Here is an 18111-nt window from a genome sequence, read left to right on the forward strand (position 1 = left end):
GTGTTCAAAATAAAGACTAACAAAATAAAAAGTTAGTTTGTTGTATATTTATAGGTGAAAATAGCAGTGTAGCTCAAATATTAAAAATTGTGTCAGGAACAAATTGTTATGTAACCTAGAGTGCATTACGTGTTTTTGGTATGAGTTGTTGCCAAGCACTTGCTGCATCATGTCTTGACATGTGTCTTGTGAAATGCATCCGCCATACATGATCACGTGCCTGTTTTCTTTTTTTCTGACTTGCATTTGTGTTTGCTAAAGTCATGTATTTTGATGGAGAATACTTGTTTCTTGAAGAACTTTATGGTTTACAAGAGAAAAGGTTTGACATTTCATTTTTCTTAGCTTTTCCATGAAGAGTTGGCTCTGCAGTGGGTGGTTTGCAGTGGAACAGTGCGTGAAGCTGCTCTTCAGCAAGCCTGGTTCTTTTTTGAGCTGATGGTAAGTTTGTTTGAGTTAACTACTAAAAGGCAGCATAAGCAGTAATATAATAACAGAAGTGAAGCTTGCTACAGGTATAGTAACCCGAAGCAGATAATTAGAAAGCATCACACATGATTTCAGCCTGACTGGAAAGGCGCTTCAACCGTTTTAGGGCCATGTTTGCTAACATTGGAGATAAATATCACTGGTGATTTGTCTCTTGGCAACCAGTCACTTGTGCTAAACCTTCACAATTTTTTAACCATGAAAAATATATGGTTTTCTTTCTTGAGCTAAACATGACAAACATGGTAGCTGTCCCATGCTTGGTACTTGCAGGATAATCAACCTTGGGTGGTATACAAAACCTCCCTTTGTTGTGACTGCTTTGTTAAAAATAGTCCATTATACAGGGGGTAGCTTATCTGTGCAACGTACTTTACTTTTTGCAACCACTTTCCCTATTTGCCCCCCTTTGTTTGCTAAAGAAATAACAAAAAACGTATATTTTTGTAGATTAAAACAATAGGCAAAATGTATGCTTAGCGCAAGCCTATTCATAGCACTTTTGTTGAGCAATGGGGTATACTGCCCCTTGATCACATGACACTTGCATGTAATTGTTTATAATTATATTTATTGCAATGTATTGACCCTTGTCTGTTTAATTACTTTTTTTATTGTAAAAATTTTCATATCTGTTTATACATGAAGCATGGTCTAAATAAAGGCATAAACCCCCTCTTCCAAACACATTTGTTTAGAAAATGGAGGGTTATGCAGATTGAAAATATCCTGTTTCCAGCTATAAAATAATATATTCTTGAGATTTGTTTCATTAAGCAATCATTTTACTTAATTAACTAACTAAATTAATATGAATATTTATTTGTTTAAAATGATTTGTAGGTGAAAAGCATGGTACAGCATCTGTATTTTGCTGATAAACTTGATTGTCCAAGGAAGCACCGGTTTCCTGAAAGATTCATGGATGATATAGCTGCCTTAATCAGCACAATGGCTAATGACATTGTCACTCGGTTTCAGAAGGTATCCAGTTTTACTATTTATGCCTACTTTTACTCATATAGGCACAACATTTATTTTGTCTGTTTTTATATAATGACTTGTTGCTGTTTCCATATTTGTTTAATTCAGGTGTGTTCATGTCATAGTTTAGATATGTTAGATGCATGTACAATTCTCTGCTACTTATTGAGTTATATATTTTACATTAAAATAGCTTATATTAACTGGAAACAGATTTCCTTTTTTATCCAAGTTTATGTGTCTTATGTATGGGTTTTTAGTAGGGAGTGAATGCCAAAAGACACATCTAACCAACATCTATGATCTATCTTTTGTTCCTTTCTTTTATGCAGGACACAGAAATGGTGGAAAGGCTTAATGTCAGTCTTGCATTTTTCCTCAATGATCTGTTGTCTGTCATGGATAGAGGTTTTGTCTTCGTTCTTATTAAGGCTTATTTCAAACAGGTAAATTTAATCAGATGAGACCATTGTCTTTATTTATATGCATTAGCTATAGTGCTGGCATTAGGGACAATCCGATCATGGCAAAGTTCTACTAACTTGGCTAAACATACCTTAATCCTGCTTAGAACACTTTTATTTCACCTTTTTGTTGTTGTTATTGTTTTTTAGAGATATAACTTTTGAATCGCATCTGTTTGATCAGCTGCATTGCCATTTTTTAAAAATGAGCACAATTGAACCAAACTTGTAGCTATGAAAATTGCTTAAAAGAATTGTTCGGTATAAAAATAAAAACTGGGTAAATAGGCTATGCAAAATAAAAAATGTTTCTAATATAGTTAGTTAGCCAAAAATGTAATCTATAAAGGCTGGAGTGACTGAATGTCTAACATAATAGCTAGAACACTACTTCCTGTCAGCGATTTTAAGGGGACCACATGGGACATAACTGTTCAGTGAGTTTGAAATTGATCCTCAGCATGCAGCTCCGATTCAAAAGCAACAGTTATGGCCCATGTGCCCCCCCCCCCCCCCCCAAGTCAGCTCTCTTTGTTTCCAAGCTCTCTTGGTTTCCACTGATTGGTTACTGCCTTGTAACCAATCAGTGGAAACCAAGAGAGCTGAAAAGCAGGAAGTAGTGTTCTGGCTATTATGTTACACATAAAGTCACTCCAGCCTTACATAACATTTCTGGCTACATGACATTTCTGGCTAACGAACAGCAAGAAAACAACAGCCTGTCCTTATTCCACTTAACACATGTAATATTTGTGATACTGTATTTTTAAATGTATTCATGTATATATGTATCAATCCCTGTCTGTACTATCATTTTATTGTTAGACATGTGTAGATCTGCTAGATTGTGCTTATGGCACTTTGTAGTGAATGTAGCTTGAAAATAAGGAAATCTGCTTATCTACCTCTATTTAGAATGGGAAATTACTAGCAGAGGTTAAGGTTGTTTTGCTCACCTTTACCCTGTGTCTGGTGAGGATTACAGTTATAGAAATGTTCTATGTAGCATTGCCCTTAGTTTTCCATGTGGACCAAGCCTAAAGTTCATCAGCAGGAACTCTATCATAAATCATAACTGGACTGCATATTGTCCTGCAAATGAAAAAAACACAACTGAATACAAATGATCTACCTTTCTCAAGCTCAAGTGGATTTGCTTTTTATATTTTTTGCAGGTCTCATCAAAACTGTATCTACAGCCAAATCCAAGCATATTGGTCTCACTGAGGCTGGATTTCTTACGTATAATTTGCAGCCATGAACACTATGTCACATTAAATCTGCCCTGCAGCTTGCTCACTCCACCTTCATCTCCTTCTCCTTCTGTTTCATCAGCAACTTCCCAAGTAAGTCAGAATTTTCACCTGCACTCTCTGAACATTAAAGGAACAGTTCAGTGTAAAAATTAAAACTGGGTAAATAGATAAAAATAATAAAAAGCGTTTCTAATATAGTCGGTTAGCCACAAATCTATAAAGGCTGGATTGACTGGATGTCTTAAATAATATGCAGGACCCAACTTCCTGCTCTTCAGCTGTCTAACTCTTAGTTAGTCAGTGACTGTTCAGTGAATTAGCAATTGATCCTTAGCATGCGGCTTAGCGGAAACTTCGGGCCACTTCGGAAAGCCGAAGCGATCCAAGTGCCATCCCACTGGCGTTTCACATTCTGTATTTGCAATTTCTACAATCCGCAGTGATATTGCAATTTTTGTTGCCTGAAAGGCATACAGGAAAGGGACAAACAACCATCTACACTTCTTCCATTTTCCCGTGACAAATGGCCCATTCTACAGATGAGAAATTACATTTTTGTGGTATAAAACCAGTATCAGGGAGCAGTGACGAAAACACTTCCAGCTGAAGTCAAGTTTAGTGCAATATGGAGTAGTAAAAGTAGCATTAGACTTGAAATTGTCGGTGAGATTTTTGGGTGACATCCTTGTCCAAGAGCTACTTACGACTCTTATATGGCAGGGATCAAGAGGAAACTAGCAGTGACCCCTTGCATTTAATGAGCTGCAATAAAAATGGCTTTTGGCCTTGGCCATTATCACATAATAGATGTCCTGACCTCATGTTACTTACTTTTTTTTCCCAACAGAGCTCTGCATTTTCTACAAATGTCCTGGATCAAAAGATAGCAAATATGTTTGAGTTGTCTGTGCCATTTCGTCAGCAGCATTACTTGGCAGGCCTGGTGCTGACTGAGCTGGCAGTCATTTTGGATCCAGATGCAGAGGGGTAAGTCTGTAAATACTGTACTGTACATTTTAAATGCATGCCATGGTTTATTTATTTTTGTTTTTGTAGAATTGTGTTTTGCAGAATAGTATTTTTGAGTATATCATATCAAAAATTATGATGAATGATGTAGATATAATAAGGTTTTTTTTTATTTTAAAAAAACAATAACCATCCATCTTGCAAATAAGTGCAAACAAATGTTAGACATGGTGATTAGAGTATGACTTATATTTTATGCCTCTTGTCTACTCTGTACTTTGTGCCATTGTCATCAGTACTGAGCACAATGAGGGAGGTGGAGCATACCTCTCAGCACATCCAGTAATGTAACAAGCTTTGCCTGTAGTAAGCTATATTAGAAAATATGCAGCAAGGTTAGTTTTCAAAACAAATGGAATGGGAAGTTGTGCTAAGTAGTTACATAGTAAGTTAGGTTGAAAAAAGACACGTCAATCAAGATCAACCTTTTAACTGTTTTTAACCTACCTAACTGCCAGTTGATACATTAATTGTTTCCTTTATGACCTTATATATGTAGTAACACAACCTTACCTGCACCTGCTCTAAGCAATCCAGCCCAAGGCTGATAATTACATAGTAAATTGAAAGGAACAGGATTAGGTTGAAAAAAGACACACATCCATCAAGTTCAACCTTTTAACTTTTTAAGTAACTTTTTAAGTAGCTCTTAGTAAAAAGGGAACAATGTTTATATTAAGAACAAGGCAACATATGCTTTTTTTTGTGGGATAGCATTGCCATTGACCATGGTTAGATTAAAAGCTCATTAACTTCCATGTTGTTTTTAACGGTCTCATACATACCACTCATATTATTGTAACTCTCTGGGGCACATTTACTTAGCTCGAGTGAAGGAATAGAAGAAAAAAACTTTGAATTTCGAATGTTTTTATATTATATATTCGAAGTCGAAGGATTTTACTTTGACGGTCGAATATCGCGGGTTAATTAACCCCCGATATTCAATCCTAAATAAATGTGCCCCTCTGTGTCAGTTTTACTTGTGTAGCTTGAGTATCTATAAGTTGTTAACTGGGGAACATAACGAATGTTGGAAGCAAGCCTTTTTGAACCATTTGAACTGTTTAATGTAGCTAGTTTCTATTAAGAAATGTATTTAATTGTGCATGCCAGAATGTTGTTAACTTTAATGCTTATTTTGCTCTGTAAAATCCATAACTATCCAGAATATCTAGTTTGTTTAAGTATATTTTTGCTGCTGCTAGACAGTTGTATTTGCTCAGCAGATAACTAACTGCAGTTACTCAACTCCTTTACAGATTGTTTGGATTGCATAAGAAGGTCATTAATATGGTACACAATTTACTATCTACTCATGACTCTGATCCCCGGTATGCTGATGCAGAGGTAAAGGCCCGAGTGGCCACGCTGTACCTCCCTTTGATTGGCATTGTCATGGAAACTGTTCCCCAGCTTTATGATTTTACAGGTACTTTTTGTATTTCTAAGGTCACTGACCAGAATTATGCATCCTACATTTCTTTTCTTAGCTCAGTAATTCAGTTAATTTTGGGAAAAGAATGGTTTATGTAAACATAATGCTGCACTGAAATATTTTAGCGTTTGTTTTTATATTTCTATAAGTTTATATAATTATGAGCGTGTTAAGAAGATTTTCTGAAAGGATGGGAGATTTTTGGAACTGTAACTTTTAACATTAAATCTTTTAAAATTGTAAGGGTAAAATATAGAGATATACAGTATGTATTTTGTATAATTATTTTAAATTGTTCTTTAATTCTCATCCTTCACAAGCAGTGATTATGTGACAGAGTTACAATAGGGTTGTTTACCTTCCAAACACCTTTTTTAAGTTGTTTCCAGATTATTTACCATAAATAAATACTTTTTCAATTGCTTCCCATATTTTATTTTTTACTGTATATCCAAAGCTGAAGTTTAAATTTTAATCTTGCTGTCTCTGTTGTTTCAGTCTGGCAGCTCCGTAATCCACATGCAGACTCTGAACTGTTACAATTTGCTACATTAGTTGATACATTTCTCAGCAGCATCTGTGGAATATTAGCAACTATTGTATTAATTATAACAGCTGCCTTTAATGAAACTCAGAGATTCTGTTCAGCAGGAACAAAGATAACAAATTTATAGATTCTGCTCAGCAGGGACAAAGATAACAAATTCATCAACTTGAAACAGTTAAAGAGTCGGTGGAGGGGTTGAACTTGATGGAGTTTGGTCTTATTTCAACCTAATTAACTATAGGAAACCCCCCAAACTGCTTTAAATGACATAAGAAGGTAGACAATAAAACTCTAAGCTTTAAAATATTAGAAAAATGGTCACTGTGAACTGCCTGAATCCAACTGAACTGAAAAAGTGTTGGAAGGTTAAAGGGATACTGTCAGGGGAAAACATGTTTTTTTCAAAATTCATCAGTTAATAGCGCAACTCCAGCAGACTTCTGCACTGAAATCCAATTCTCAAAAGAGCAAACAGATTTTTTTATATTCAATTTTGAAATCAGACACGGGGCTAGATATTTTGCCCGTTTCCCAGCTGCCCCCTGTCATGTGATTTGTGCCTGCACTTTAGGATGGAACTACTTTCTGGCAAGCTGTTATCTCTCCTACTTTTTTTTAAGCTCAAATAGAAATCTTAATATGGACCAAGAGGTTTGGTTAAATGTATCTGTCTAAGTCTAAGACCTGTTGTACATAGGTAGTATAATGGCAACAGCACAGAAGAAGATAGGTTGCTTGCGAGAAATCGGCTACCATTAGCAACAGATCTCCCAAAAAGACTTTTCCTTTGACTAGCATTCAGATGTTGAAACACAATACATGCAGTGATTGTCACATGTAATGTGTAATGATTGCTTTAAATGGTGGGAGTTTAGTATCAGCTAAAATATTTTCTCCTTATTTGCAGTGTAAAAAACAAATATGCAGGATTAAATGCACAATTCCCCCTTTTTTCTTCTAAAATGCACTCTCTTAATGCAGTAAATAAATAGAGGGCATTTTCTTTTATGAAGCCATTGCATAGCAACATTTCCCTCTTCGTTACACTCAGATATTAAATATTTCCTGTGCAGAATGCATAAGAAAGTTTTGGGAAAAAAATTACTGAAAAAAAGTATTTAGCTTTATTAAATTTTATTTTTAAAGTTTAGCTAGTGTTCATCCCAAAACGGTGTTACTAAAACTGTTATTTACATGTCAAGCACTTAAGTAGGCATAATATAGTGGTATAATAGTGTATTTTTTAATTGTAGTGCCAGCAACATATTTCCAGAAGTTATTCTGGTCTTGTTTTAATTTTTCTTTCTGTTCTCTACTCCACTAGACTCGAGTTATCTGTGGAAAAGTCCAGCAATTCCCACTAATCATATTTGTTACTATCTTTATTAGAGAGTCACAATCAGCGAGGAAGACCGAATTGTACAACAGCTGATGACCATGATGGCGATGGTGGAAGTATGATCAGTCAGTCAGTTGCCATGGCTATAGCAGGAACATCAGTTCCACAACTCACAAGACCAAACAGCTTTCTGCTAACATCAACAGTAAGAATATCTGTCAGCTCTCAAACATGCTTATTAAAGGGCAGATCGGACTAGTGTTTGTTTCTTAATTGCACACCATTTCCATCATCTCTTTTGTCTAATAAAGGTGAATTCTCTTTGTTCAAGAAACTGTAATGTCAGCTTATAGCTCAGTTTAAAGATTATGATTAAAGTTTTAAAGGATATGTAATTTTACTTTGCCAGAGCTATACATGTGCAGTACAGTTTTAAGGGGAATCTAAATGGCAGGATTCTAACATTAAGGTACCCTGAGTTCTGAATGAAAATGGAGCTGACATTTGTAATAATTAAAAGGTTCTGTTTGCTGACCAAAGATGTACAGTACACCATAGTTGTATAGCAGTGGGGGATACAGACCTTTTTGTTATATGCAATGTAAATTAAATGTAATTAAATGAATATAAAAATAATATTGTGTTTTTTGTGTTCAGGCTTCACGGCAGCATACTACGTTTTCAGCAGAATCTAGCCGGAGTCTGTTAATCTGCCTTTTGTGGGTTCTAAAGAATGCAGATGAGACTGTTCTGCAGAAATGGTTTACTGACCTCTCCATCCTTCAGCTAAATCGTTTGCTTGACCTCTTGTACCTGTGTGTTTCCTGCTTCGAATACAAGGTAAATCTCCACTTAAAGGTCTTTTTTGAACCACACCAATTTCTCCAGTCATGCTCAGATAAAGTCTTTTGTTTATTTTTAATATTGCAGGGTAAGAAAACTTTTGAACGGATGAACAGCTTGACTTTTAAGAAATCCAAAGATATGAGAGCGAAGCTAGAAGAAGCAATTCTCGGCAGTATTGGCGCCAGACAAGAGATGGTCAGAAGAAGTAGAGGTCAGCTTGGTAGGTTTATAGCCCTGCCTTCTATTTATGTTGAAGGATGATATACTTCAGGGGGAATGTAATTAATTGTGCTCATGAAAAACATTTTGAGCAAGTGTCTATGAAGGTTATCTTAACAAGGTAAACTTATTAAGTTATTATTATCATAGTTATTAATTTAAATGCAGAAATTACTAGTACAAAAGCTTCCAGTAATTTGTCAAGCTTTGAGTTCCGTCTTGAGAATAACACCTGCAGAAATGACATTTTTATTTCCATATAAAACAAGGATAGGCAAACTTCAGTGTTCTGTGACTAGAAAAACACTTCTTTAGTTGAAAGTAGACCATTTTATTAACAGTGATATGTTGTAGAGGGGTCTGGCATTTCTGAGAGATATTTTATTATATTACTGCATTGCATTGGTGATGTTCTTAGCTTATCTGTATGAGGCAGGGCCATTCTGCTGTTGTACTGTTGAAATTATTTGCTCCTGAATAAAACATTGTGTAGGGGAGATATACATAATTATTTATTAGGTCATTCTGGCATGTTAAAATAATTACAAGATAAGCAAACACATTGCATTTTATAGATGGCTTCCTGTAAGGTATTTTGGCTTAAATGCCTTTGAAGTGTCGGCAGTGAGATGCTGCACATATGTATTCTTTTTTATAAATTAGATGCAGATGTAGGTGAATTAATTATTTGTAGGGCCATGCACGTTGGCAACTGTTGAAAAGTTTGTGTTCAATAATTGTGTTGGTAAGAGGTGCCTTCTATATGCATTTTGATCTCTATTAATAAAAACATCAAAACATTTCCCGCACAGTGTTTTTCCCTTACATCTGCTCCTTTGACAGTCATGAAAGAGTAAGTAGTTGTATTGTTAGAAGGAACTATAGAAAGCCATAGTAGATAGCTACTATTTATATTTAAGAAATTGCTACACCCACTTTTATCTACACATTTCTACAGTTGAACCTTGCCTGGTGGACTGCAGGCTTCCTTATGTCTTGTCAATCCTTTATTGTGGGTTTCACACAGTGACAATTCCATTGTAATTTGTTTAGTGCATACCAAGTTCCAGTGCTGAACTGGTACTTCATTTTTTTGGCAGAGAGAAGTCCGTCTGGAAGTGCATTTGGCAGCCAAGAAAACCTACGCTGGAGGAAAGAAATGACTCACTGGCGGCAGAACACTGATAAAACAGACAAGTATGACACTTTTTAATCAATCTTGTTAATTATGTTCAGGCCATTTTATTTTAAACACTGCACTGCTGCCTTCCAACTGGAGCATAAGAAAACACTTCTAGGAATGGATAACTATAAAAATAGCTATGAAAAAGCAGCCAAACTCTGTAGTTGCTTAATAAACCTAGTGTTTGAGATATTACATGATTTATCAGTGCTCTCACTCAATCTCACATTTCATTTCCATTGCAGTCAGACAGTTGGGCATTCATAGTTGCTGACTTACTGTATGAATTAGCTAATTCCAATACTGTATTTCCATATCTTAGCAAATAATTGTCACTCCATGTACCAATCCATAGTGTTGAATTTTGCTAAATTCTTATAGGTAAAGTATTACAGGTTAAATTGCCTGCACAGGAAACTTTGATAAAATATGTGTTTAGTGATGTTCATAGTAAGTTTTAAATTCATTGCCTGTTGTGTTACTATGATTAAGTTGCAGAACCCTAATTTTCTTCAGAATATTAAAGGGCATAACTTAATGGAAAATAGAATAGCAGAAAATTATCGTTTTTTTATGGGGGAGTTAGTCAAAAATCAAAATAAAAAAAAAACAAATTATAAAACAAACTGCTGCATGTTGTTCACCTGTATGCAGTTCCCATAACATATTTTATCTTTAATTTTAGCATAATGGGTAATGCGTATACCACCAACTGTATGGTTACGTTTCTGATCCTACACAAATTTGAACGCCAGTCACATTCTGGGCCCCTGCTGGACTGCACACCCTTCTCTTAGGCTATCCTAATTTATAATTCTAATTGTTTTTCCACATGTGCTGTTTACTGTATTTAGGAGCCACAAACCAGCAAGGTACTGTTGCATTGGTGTGGTATTATCTTCCATCTGGTTTGTGTATTTGCATCTTGCACAGTGTGCCTGTTAATGTTTCCTTCTTTTTAATTCTAGTTTATTTTCCATTGTCAATGGGTTGCTGATATTCCATGAGTTAATTATGTTTAGGGGTGCGTTGTGTACACTGTAATGGGCTTTATATGTTTTACAGTCTGGATCCCTTCTGTCTGTCCATTTTTGCTACTTTGCACTGAAATGTGTTACTCTTTTTACCATTGTAAAATGCAACCTGTTTATTGTGTTAGGCTGTGTTTCTTATCCTTATCCCCATCCTTTAACATTGGTCAAGGCATGCCAAATACTAAGGGGCAAATTTACTTATGGTCGAATATCGAGGGTTAATTAACCCTCGGTATTCGACTGGCGAATTGAAATCCTTCGACTTCGAATATCGAAGTCGAAAGATTTACCACAATTCGTTCCATTGAACGATCGAACGATTACATCCTTTGATGTAACCTTCCCCATAGGCTAACATTGACTTCGGTAGGTTTTAGGTGGCGAACTAGGGGGTCAAAGTTTTTTTTTTAAAGAGACTTTGACTATCAAATAGTCGAACGATTTTTAGTTCGAATCGTTCAATTCGAAGTCGAAGGTTGAAGTAGCCCATTTGATGGTCGAAGTAGCCAAAAAAATTTTAGAAATTCAAAGTTTTTTTTTTATTCTATTCGTTCACTCGAGCTAAGTAAATGGGGCCCCTTACTGTATCTTGTACAGTGAATACTTAGACATTTACACTCCTTGTTTACAATTCAACATTCATGTTCATTTTAATATGGCAAGTTTAGTTAAGGGGAAGGGGAAACCATTTTTTACTTCCTTGTTTTCTGACAAAAAGTCACTTGATTTCCCACTCCTCATTTGCATATGCAAATTAGGATTCGGTTCGGCTGGGCACAAGGATTCGGCCAAATCCGAATCCTGCTGAAAAAGGCCGAATCCCGAACCGCATCCTGGATTTGGTGCATCCCTAATTATTATATGTGGCGGTAGGAATGTTTACATGACACCAAGTTGACATTAAAGAATAACTTAATTTGATAATACCACTTTCATTTTAATTGTGCAAGTTCATTTGACATAAACATATACTTCTATAAAGAAGCAAGGCAGCAGTCTGTAAACACAGCATTAACATTTTTCATTTCTTGTGATAGACTGCTTCAGGTCAGATTCTGACCCTAAGTTAAATGAGAATTTTGGGACAGTGTTTAACAGCTCTGTGATGGGGTAACTGCCCCCCCATTCAGTTTGAATAGCAGTTACCTGAATTGGACCTTGGGGGCTCTTAAATGCACACTTTCCACAACAATGGTGATAGACAACTGCATATAGTGTATCGTAACAACGGAACGGGTAATGATGAGTGCATTTTTTTCGCCAGGCTTGTATATGCAGCAGAATTCTGCACTTCTGCAAAATTGTTCTCAAAACTGCTGCGAAAAATTTAGTCGCAAAAAAATGTCGCCAAGACAAAATTTGTCAGCAACACTAAAAAGTCGCCATAAGAAAAAACTCCTATTGACTTTAATGCATTTGGTCAAAACCGTTGGCGAGACAAAAAAAACGCCCATTGACTAATGCATTTGGAATGAGAAAAAGTTGTCACGTGTGTAAAAACAATGTTGACGCCTTTTGACTTCAATGCATTTTGCTAATTTTTTCATAGTTTCGCAAATTTTTTCCTCACACCAAACTCCACTGTTACCATACAACTCTTTATTAGAAAAATGACCTGACTACAATGAGGACAAACTAAGGTTTGGCTATTACTTTTCAATCTACATATTGAAGCATCACTGAGATAGTTTGTTGTAAAGATTGGACATAACTGACATGGGGCTTTATTGTCAGATTTCACTTTTTTCAGTTTAGTAAGCAATTGCTTTCTATAGAAAAAACATCACAAATAGAAAGTAGAAAGCAATTGAAAAGGTCTATTTCTGGTAAACTATCTGAAAACAACTCAACTAAAAAGTGTTGGAAGGTGAACTATCCCTTTTATCACAGTTTAAGAAGTTATGCTAAGTAACAAACAGTACTTGGGAAATCATGGTGTAATGTCCTGTTCTAAACCCGTCTTTCTTGCATTGATATTGTTTGCTGTGGTCAATTCTGTCTTCTGTTGTTAGTACCTACAGAACCTCTGTTGTTGAATATTGCCCTCACCATTTACTGTATGTTATGTTATGTTATGGAGCACTTACTTGTTGCACCTTTCACTCTAGATCAAGGGCAGAACTTGAACATGAAGCACTTATAGATGGAAACTTGGCAACAGAAGCAAATTTAATCATACTAGATACTTTGGAAATCATTGTTCAGGTGAGTTTACTGCATTGTTATGCTAAAAGCAATCATTTTACACTGACTGCAAAATTACCCATGCAGTGATGCTTATGCTTCAAAATAAAATTGGAAATATTGCATCCTTTATTGGCTAATCCTAACAACATTTTTTTTTTATGCAGACTATTTCACTGACTGAATCCAAGGAGAGCATTCTGGGAGGTGTGCTTAAGACTCTTTTACACAGCATGGCATGCAATCAGAGTTCTCTCTATTTGCAGCACTGTTTTGCCACACAAAGAGCCCTTGTTTCAAAGGTAAATCCTGCAACATTTATTTGGTATAATGGACTGTTTATTATATCCCTACGTACAGTATCTGAGCACATTTAGGGCGTTCAGCTTCTGCTAAGCATTTACCTTCATATTACTGACTACATTTTATTGGTCTCAATCCCCATACCCTCTGGCCTGTTTGTATATTTACTATAAAGAAAGGCAAAAGGAAGTGAAAGCGAGGGATGAAACAGTCAGACGAGGGCAGTAGAGGCTTTAACAATACTGCAACTGTAAGAAATCCGTAACACCTTGATAGAGGCTAGGGGAAAAAGTAAGGTAAATTACTCATTTATGTATTAATATTGCCAGTAAAGGAAAAATAATATGTATACTGGTCTCTTAAAATAATTTGTAAGTACATAAAGAAAAGCAGTTAAACCATTCACAAATATTAAGGTTAGAAGCTATATTTATTTACCTCATTTCAAGTTGGGCGTCCTTTGCTAATGTAGAAGTTCAGCTGCAAATATGGAATTTAACAAAAATTAGTCCGTATAATTAGCCATCAGCAGCCCACTGGGGGTGTTTACAATGGCCCTTTAATACATTACATTATTACTTATTAATCTAATACATAAGCTGACAAAATGAAAATGCTTTTGTGAAGGAACTACTTTGCATTGTGCAAATACCTATATTGCAGTAGCCCTTGAAATGTAGCTGTTATAAGGATATTACTTAGTTAGCATCATAAAGCCTGCACAGTAATCTGGAGTAATGTATTATAAAGCACAGTTTACAATCAGTCTGTTGCTTTCAAACAGATGACTGATAAAGATTATTGGTTACTAGGAAACCCTTTTACTTCAGTGCCTGAAAAAACATAACTCATCCACTTTTTTTTTTTACTAATTTTGGTTGCCTTTGTTTCAGTTCCCAGAGCTTTTGTTCGAGGAAGAAACTGAGCAGTGTGCAGACCTGTGCTTAAGATTACTTCGGCACTGCAGCAGCAGCATCAGTAACATAAGATCACATGCTGGTGCTTCTCTGTACCTGCTTATGAGACAGAACTTTGAAATTGGAAATGTAAGTACATATACCCAGTGTTAAGCAGTAAATGGAAGTGAATGTTAATTGGTGTTGGCATAATTTTCTTGGCCACAACTAAGTATAATCTTCACCCTTATGTTACTATACATTGCCTGTGTTAAATCAAACATGACACAAACATCTGCTTAATTTCTCTATGAGACCATTGCAAAGTTATAGCTTAGTGACTGATTTATATTAACTTTCTTTTACCATATTTATCCTGTTTGCTGTGGGCCAAACGTTTACATATATCAAGTTAAATGTCTCTTTAAATAGTCTTAAAGATTCCAGAATGTGAAGTCTACTTGACTTAAGTATTGGTTAAATAGAAGTACACCTGTGGCTGTAGTTAACATAGAGACACTTCATGACCTGAGAAACAAAACTGTGGTCCTCCACACATCCAGTTTCTTTTTAATAACAATTTCCAAAAAGGTGAAGGCCAAACAAGCATTTGTACAATTTTACACAAATATAGAAATTGTGGGGCCACACAGACACCACAGCATTCAGGAGAGAGGTTCACATTAACTGCCAGGCATGAGAAAATGATGCTCTGAAGGTTTAGCTGAACCCCAGGATAACAACATAGGAACTTGTAAAGCAGATGGAGGCATTGGGCACCAAATTATCAACATCCATAAATAAGGGGCAGATTTATCAAAATTGTTTGCTCAGATTTTAATAAATAAAAACTCACCTGTGTTCTGTTCATTCTTAAGGGATTTTTAAAAGGATATTGATCAATGGGTGAAAAATGAAACTCGCCATTTGATAAATACACTTTGAAAAATGCCACAATAGAGAATAGAACATGGTTGCGTTTTTGTTTATTAAAAATTTTGATAAATCTTCCCCTAAGTGAGTCGTTTATCACCATGGCTTTGGAAGGCTGTTGTGCAAGGAAAAAACCCTTATAGAAGAAGACAGGTGAGGATTTAAGCTAAATAACACCATCCAATATGTGAAGTAAGGGGTGCCAGCATCATGCTGTGTTTTGCTGGAAAAAAAAGGACTGGAGCAATTCAGAAAATGCAATGGCATCCTTGCGGAAGGAGAATTATGTAGAAATTCTGAAAAACCTGGTTGCAACTTTGTCTTCCAATACAATTATCTAATTCTAAAGCATGTATCCAAAGTTGTAACAAAATGGCTTTAAAAACCCCAAAGTGTACATATTAGAGTGGCCGTCACCCAGACAAGTCCTGAATCTGACTGGAAATTTGTGGACTGAGCTGAGAGACTCTGTCAAAGCCAGGAAGCTCACAAACCTGATTGTCAGTACAAGTTCTGTCCGGAGGAATCGGTAAAAAGTCCAGTAAGGTATTGTGATAAGCTTGCAGAAGCCTTCTCTAAGCATTTGATTCATGTTAAGCTATGAAATGGCAATGCCACTAAATACTAACATATTCATATAAAATTTGACCCACAATAAATGTAGTAAATATGAAGCTAAAATAAATTGTTCTTTAAGCTACTACTCTGAACCAACCCCATATAGAGCAGATGTATTATTTGACTTAACACAGACAATATATGGTAACATAATATGAATGAAGTTGTATACAATTGAGTATGAACATCTTGCAGCATACTGCAGCACTAGTAAACAATACAATAAAAATACTTCTTATGATACCATCCCTCTAGTTTAAAATGGATACAGACAGTGTTCAATTACTAAATGCTTGCCAAATAGTTTGTCATGAACCAAAGCAGTATGCAGGGAGCAGCAGTCTAGATAAGATGAAGAATTATAGTTTAATTATAAAGCTTGTGTTTTTAACACCAGCTCTGAAAACAAAGTTAAACCTCAGAATGACCACAGTTCTATGCAACTGAGCTATCATCTACACAATTGTAGAAGCAAGCAAAAATGCAGACTGAATCTTATGATTTGTTGTTTTACAGGATTAAGGGGAAGATTGACTAAATATCAAGCTGGCGAATTCAGAGGGATTCCCAGAAATTCCATATTTCATTATAATACATTATAATACAAAAAAGCCATAAATATATAAACAGTTCTTAGTGATGTAAATCATTATATTTGGTGCTTCGTAATGTAATTTCTGTCATGGGACTCACTTAAATGTGTGCATTATAATAAATGATGTACCCCCTGCTGTAAAATTTGTAGCCTTCAGCCTCAAGCTTTTTTCGCGTTATTCCTCTGTGAATTGTTGTTAATTGCCACATTTTTAGAAGCCATTACATAAACACAGCCAAATGTATATTTTGCCTACATTAAAAATAGTTAAGATGGAACTTTATGGAAATTTTGGAGGCTATAGCATTCTCCAATTGTGAAAGTTATGAATTTGTTGCATTCCTAAAATCATATGTAAATATCAAAAATACTCTTTTGGTATTATATTCTTCAGCTTCTCAGCTGTGTTTTAACCATCATTCTACCATTTTCTCTTTCAGAATTTCGCAAGGGTTAAAATGCAGGTTACCATGTCCTTGTCATCTTTGGTAGGGAGATCTCAGAATTTCAATGAAGAATTTTTAAGAAGGTCACTAAAGACTATTTTAACATATGCTGAAGAAGATCTAGAATTACGGGAGACAACTTTCCCTGAGCAGGTATGTTAACATGAAATTTTGTAAGAGAATTAAATTGCTGTGCAGTCCAGTTGCCTTGGGTAGATAGTCCATTCCAGCACCCTGGTTCTTGAAGGACATGCTTAGAATTTGGGTCAGACCTTGTCTGAAATTTCTTTGCAGGAGGTGGAATTTGATTATTTTTATAATTGGAAAGGTTTTTCTTTTTAAATGTTACATGTTACGTAAAAATCATGTGTAGCCCTGTAGGGTCACTGGTGAGTATCAACACAGTAGCAAGTTCTTGTCAAGACTAGAAATAAGACAATGAGGCCTGGCCAGAAAATGCCAAAGGCTTTTTAAAAAGGGACATTTTTATTCAGGCAATTGCTGGAAAACCACTGTATCACATTGACTGGTTTCTGTTTACAAGGAGGATCTATAATGTGTTTCATATTTGTCAAATTTCATTTCACACCCTGAGTGAATTATACTTGGCCTATAGCAGTTCCTACCATCATTTTGTTATTTTCCAGACCATTAGTTGTATTATTTTCCTTACATTCTATGTTTTTCTTGCTTTAGGTCCAGGATCTTGTGTTTAATCTCCACATGATTCTCTCTGATACCGTGAAAATGAAAGAACATCAAGAAGACCCCGAGATGCTTATTGACCTGATGTACAGGTGAGAAAACTTATGTAGTCGGGGAGTTAACCCCTTTTTTATTGTGCTACCAAAAATATCAACGTTTGTGTTGTGGAAAACTTAGTGTTTAACCAATACATTTATAGACCCGGAGCATGGTTTTTACTTATATACTAATATATAACAACTGGTTAATTTATTATACATTTTGTGCATAATTTGTTGTGTATAAATAAGAAGTACCTGGAAAATGAGTAACTATGATCCTGGCAAGAAGAACCTGGTGTACTTATCATAAAACAACAGTAGATGGAGTCACAAGTGCAAAGTCTATACAAATCTGCCACCTCAATGTCTTATATTTTCCCTGTACTTGCTATTGGTATAGGCATAAGATTTTGGGGCAGATTTATCAAAGAATTTCAAAGTTATGTGAATTTTTTACTTTTTTTAACTCTAATAAATTCGAACATACTCACAACTCAAATAGGAGGTCATTTATGCAAAACTTGAACGTCTAATATTCAATGGAATTCGAACGTCCCAAAAA

The 18111-nt window shown here is 35.5% G+C and overlaps 1 protein-coding gene across 17 annotated transcripts in view; it reads left to right on the forward strand.

The window, feature by feature from the left end:
- Positions 1-18111, forward strand: part of dock7.S (dedicator of cytokinesis 7 S homeolog) — an 81409-nt gene that overhangs the window by 48267 nt on the left and 15031 nt on the right. For 8 of the 17 annotated variants that reach the window (XM_041561368.1, XM_041561369.1, XM_041561377.1 and 5 more), the window contains 15 exons: positions 346-441; positions 1333-1473; positions 1806-1919; positions 3113-3283; positions 4041-4180; positions 5485-5654; positions 7597-7751; positions 8204-8386; positions 8477-8612; positions 9712-9808; positions 12937-13033; positions 13180-13314; positions 14209-14361; positions 16798-16956; positions 17500-17600. In XM_041561368.1, coding sequence (XP_041417302.1) covers positions 346-441; positions 1333-1473; positions 1806-1919; positions 3113-3283; positions 4041-4180; positions 5485-5654; positions 7597-7751; positions 8204-8386; positions 8477-8612; positions 9712-9808; positions 12937-13033; positions 13180-13314; positions 14209-14361; positions 16798-16956; positions 17500-17600 — 2048 coding nt within the window. Of the gene's footprint in view, positions 1-345; positions 442-1332; positions 1474-1805; positions 1920-3112; positions 3284-4040; positions 4181-5484; positions 5655-7596; positions 7752-8203; positions 8387-8476; positions 8613-9711; positions 9809-10648; positions 10667-12936; positions 13034-13179; positions 13315-14208; positions 14362-16797; positions 16957-17499; positions 17601-18111 lie in introns of all 17 variants that reach the window. The other 9 variants (XM_041561364.1, XM_041561365.1, XM_041561367.1 and 6 more) reach the window with 3 other exon arrangements.

The sequence above is a fragment of the Xenopus laevis genome, chromosome 4S (genome assembly GCF_017654675.1).
Source record: "Xenopus laevis strain J_2021 chromosome 4S, Xenopus_laevis_v10.1, whole genome shotgun sequence".
Classification (NCBI taxonomy): Eukaryota; Metazoa; Chordata; class Amphibia; order Anura; family Pipidae; genus Xenopus; species Xenopus laevis.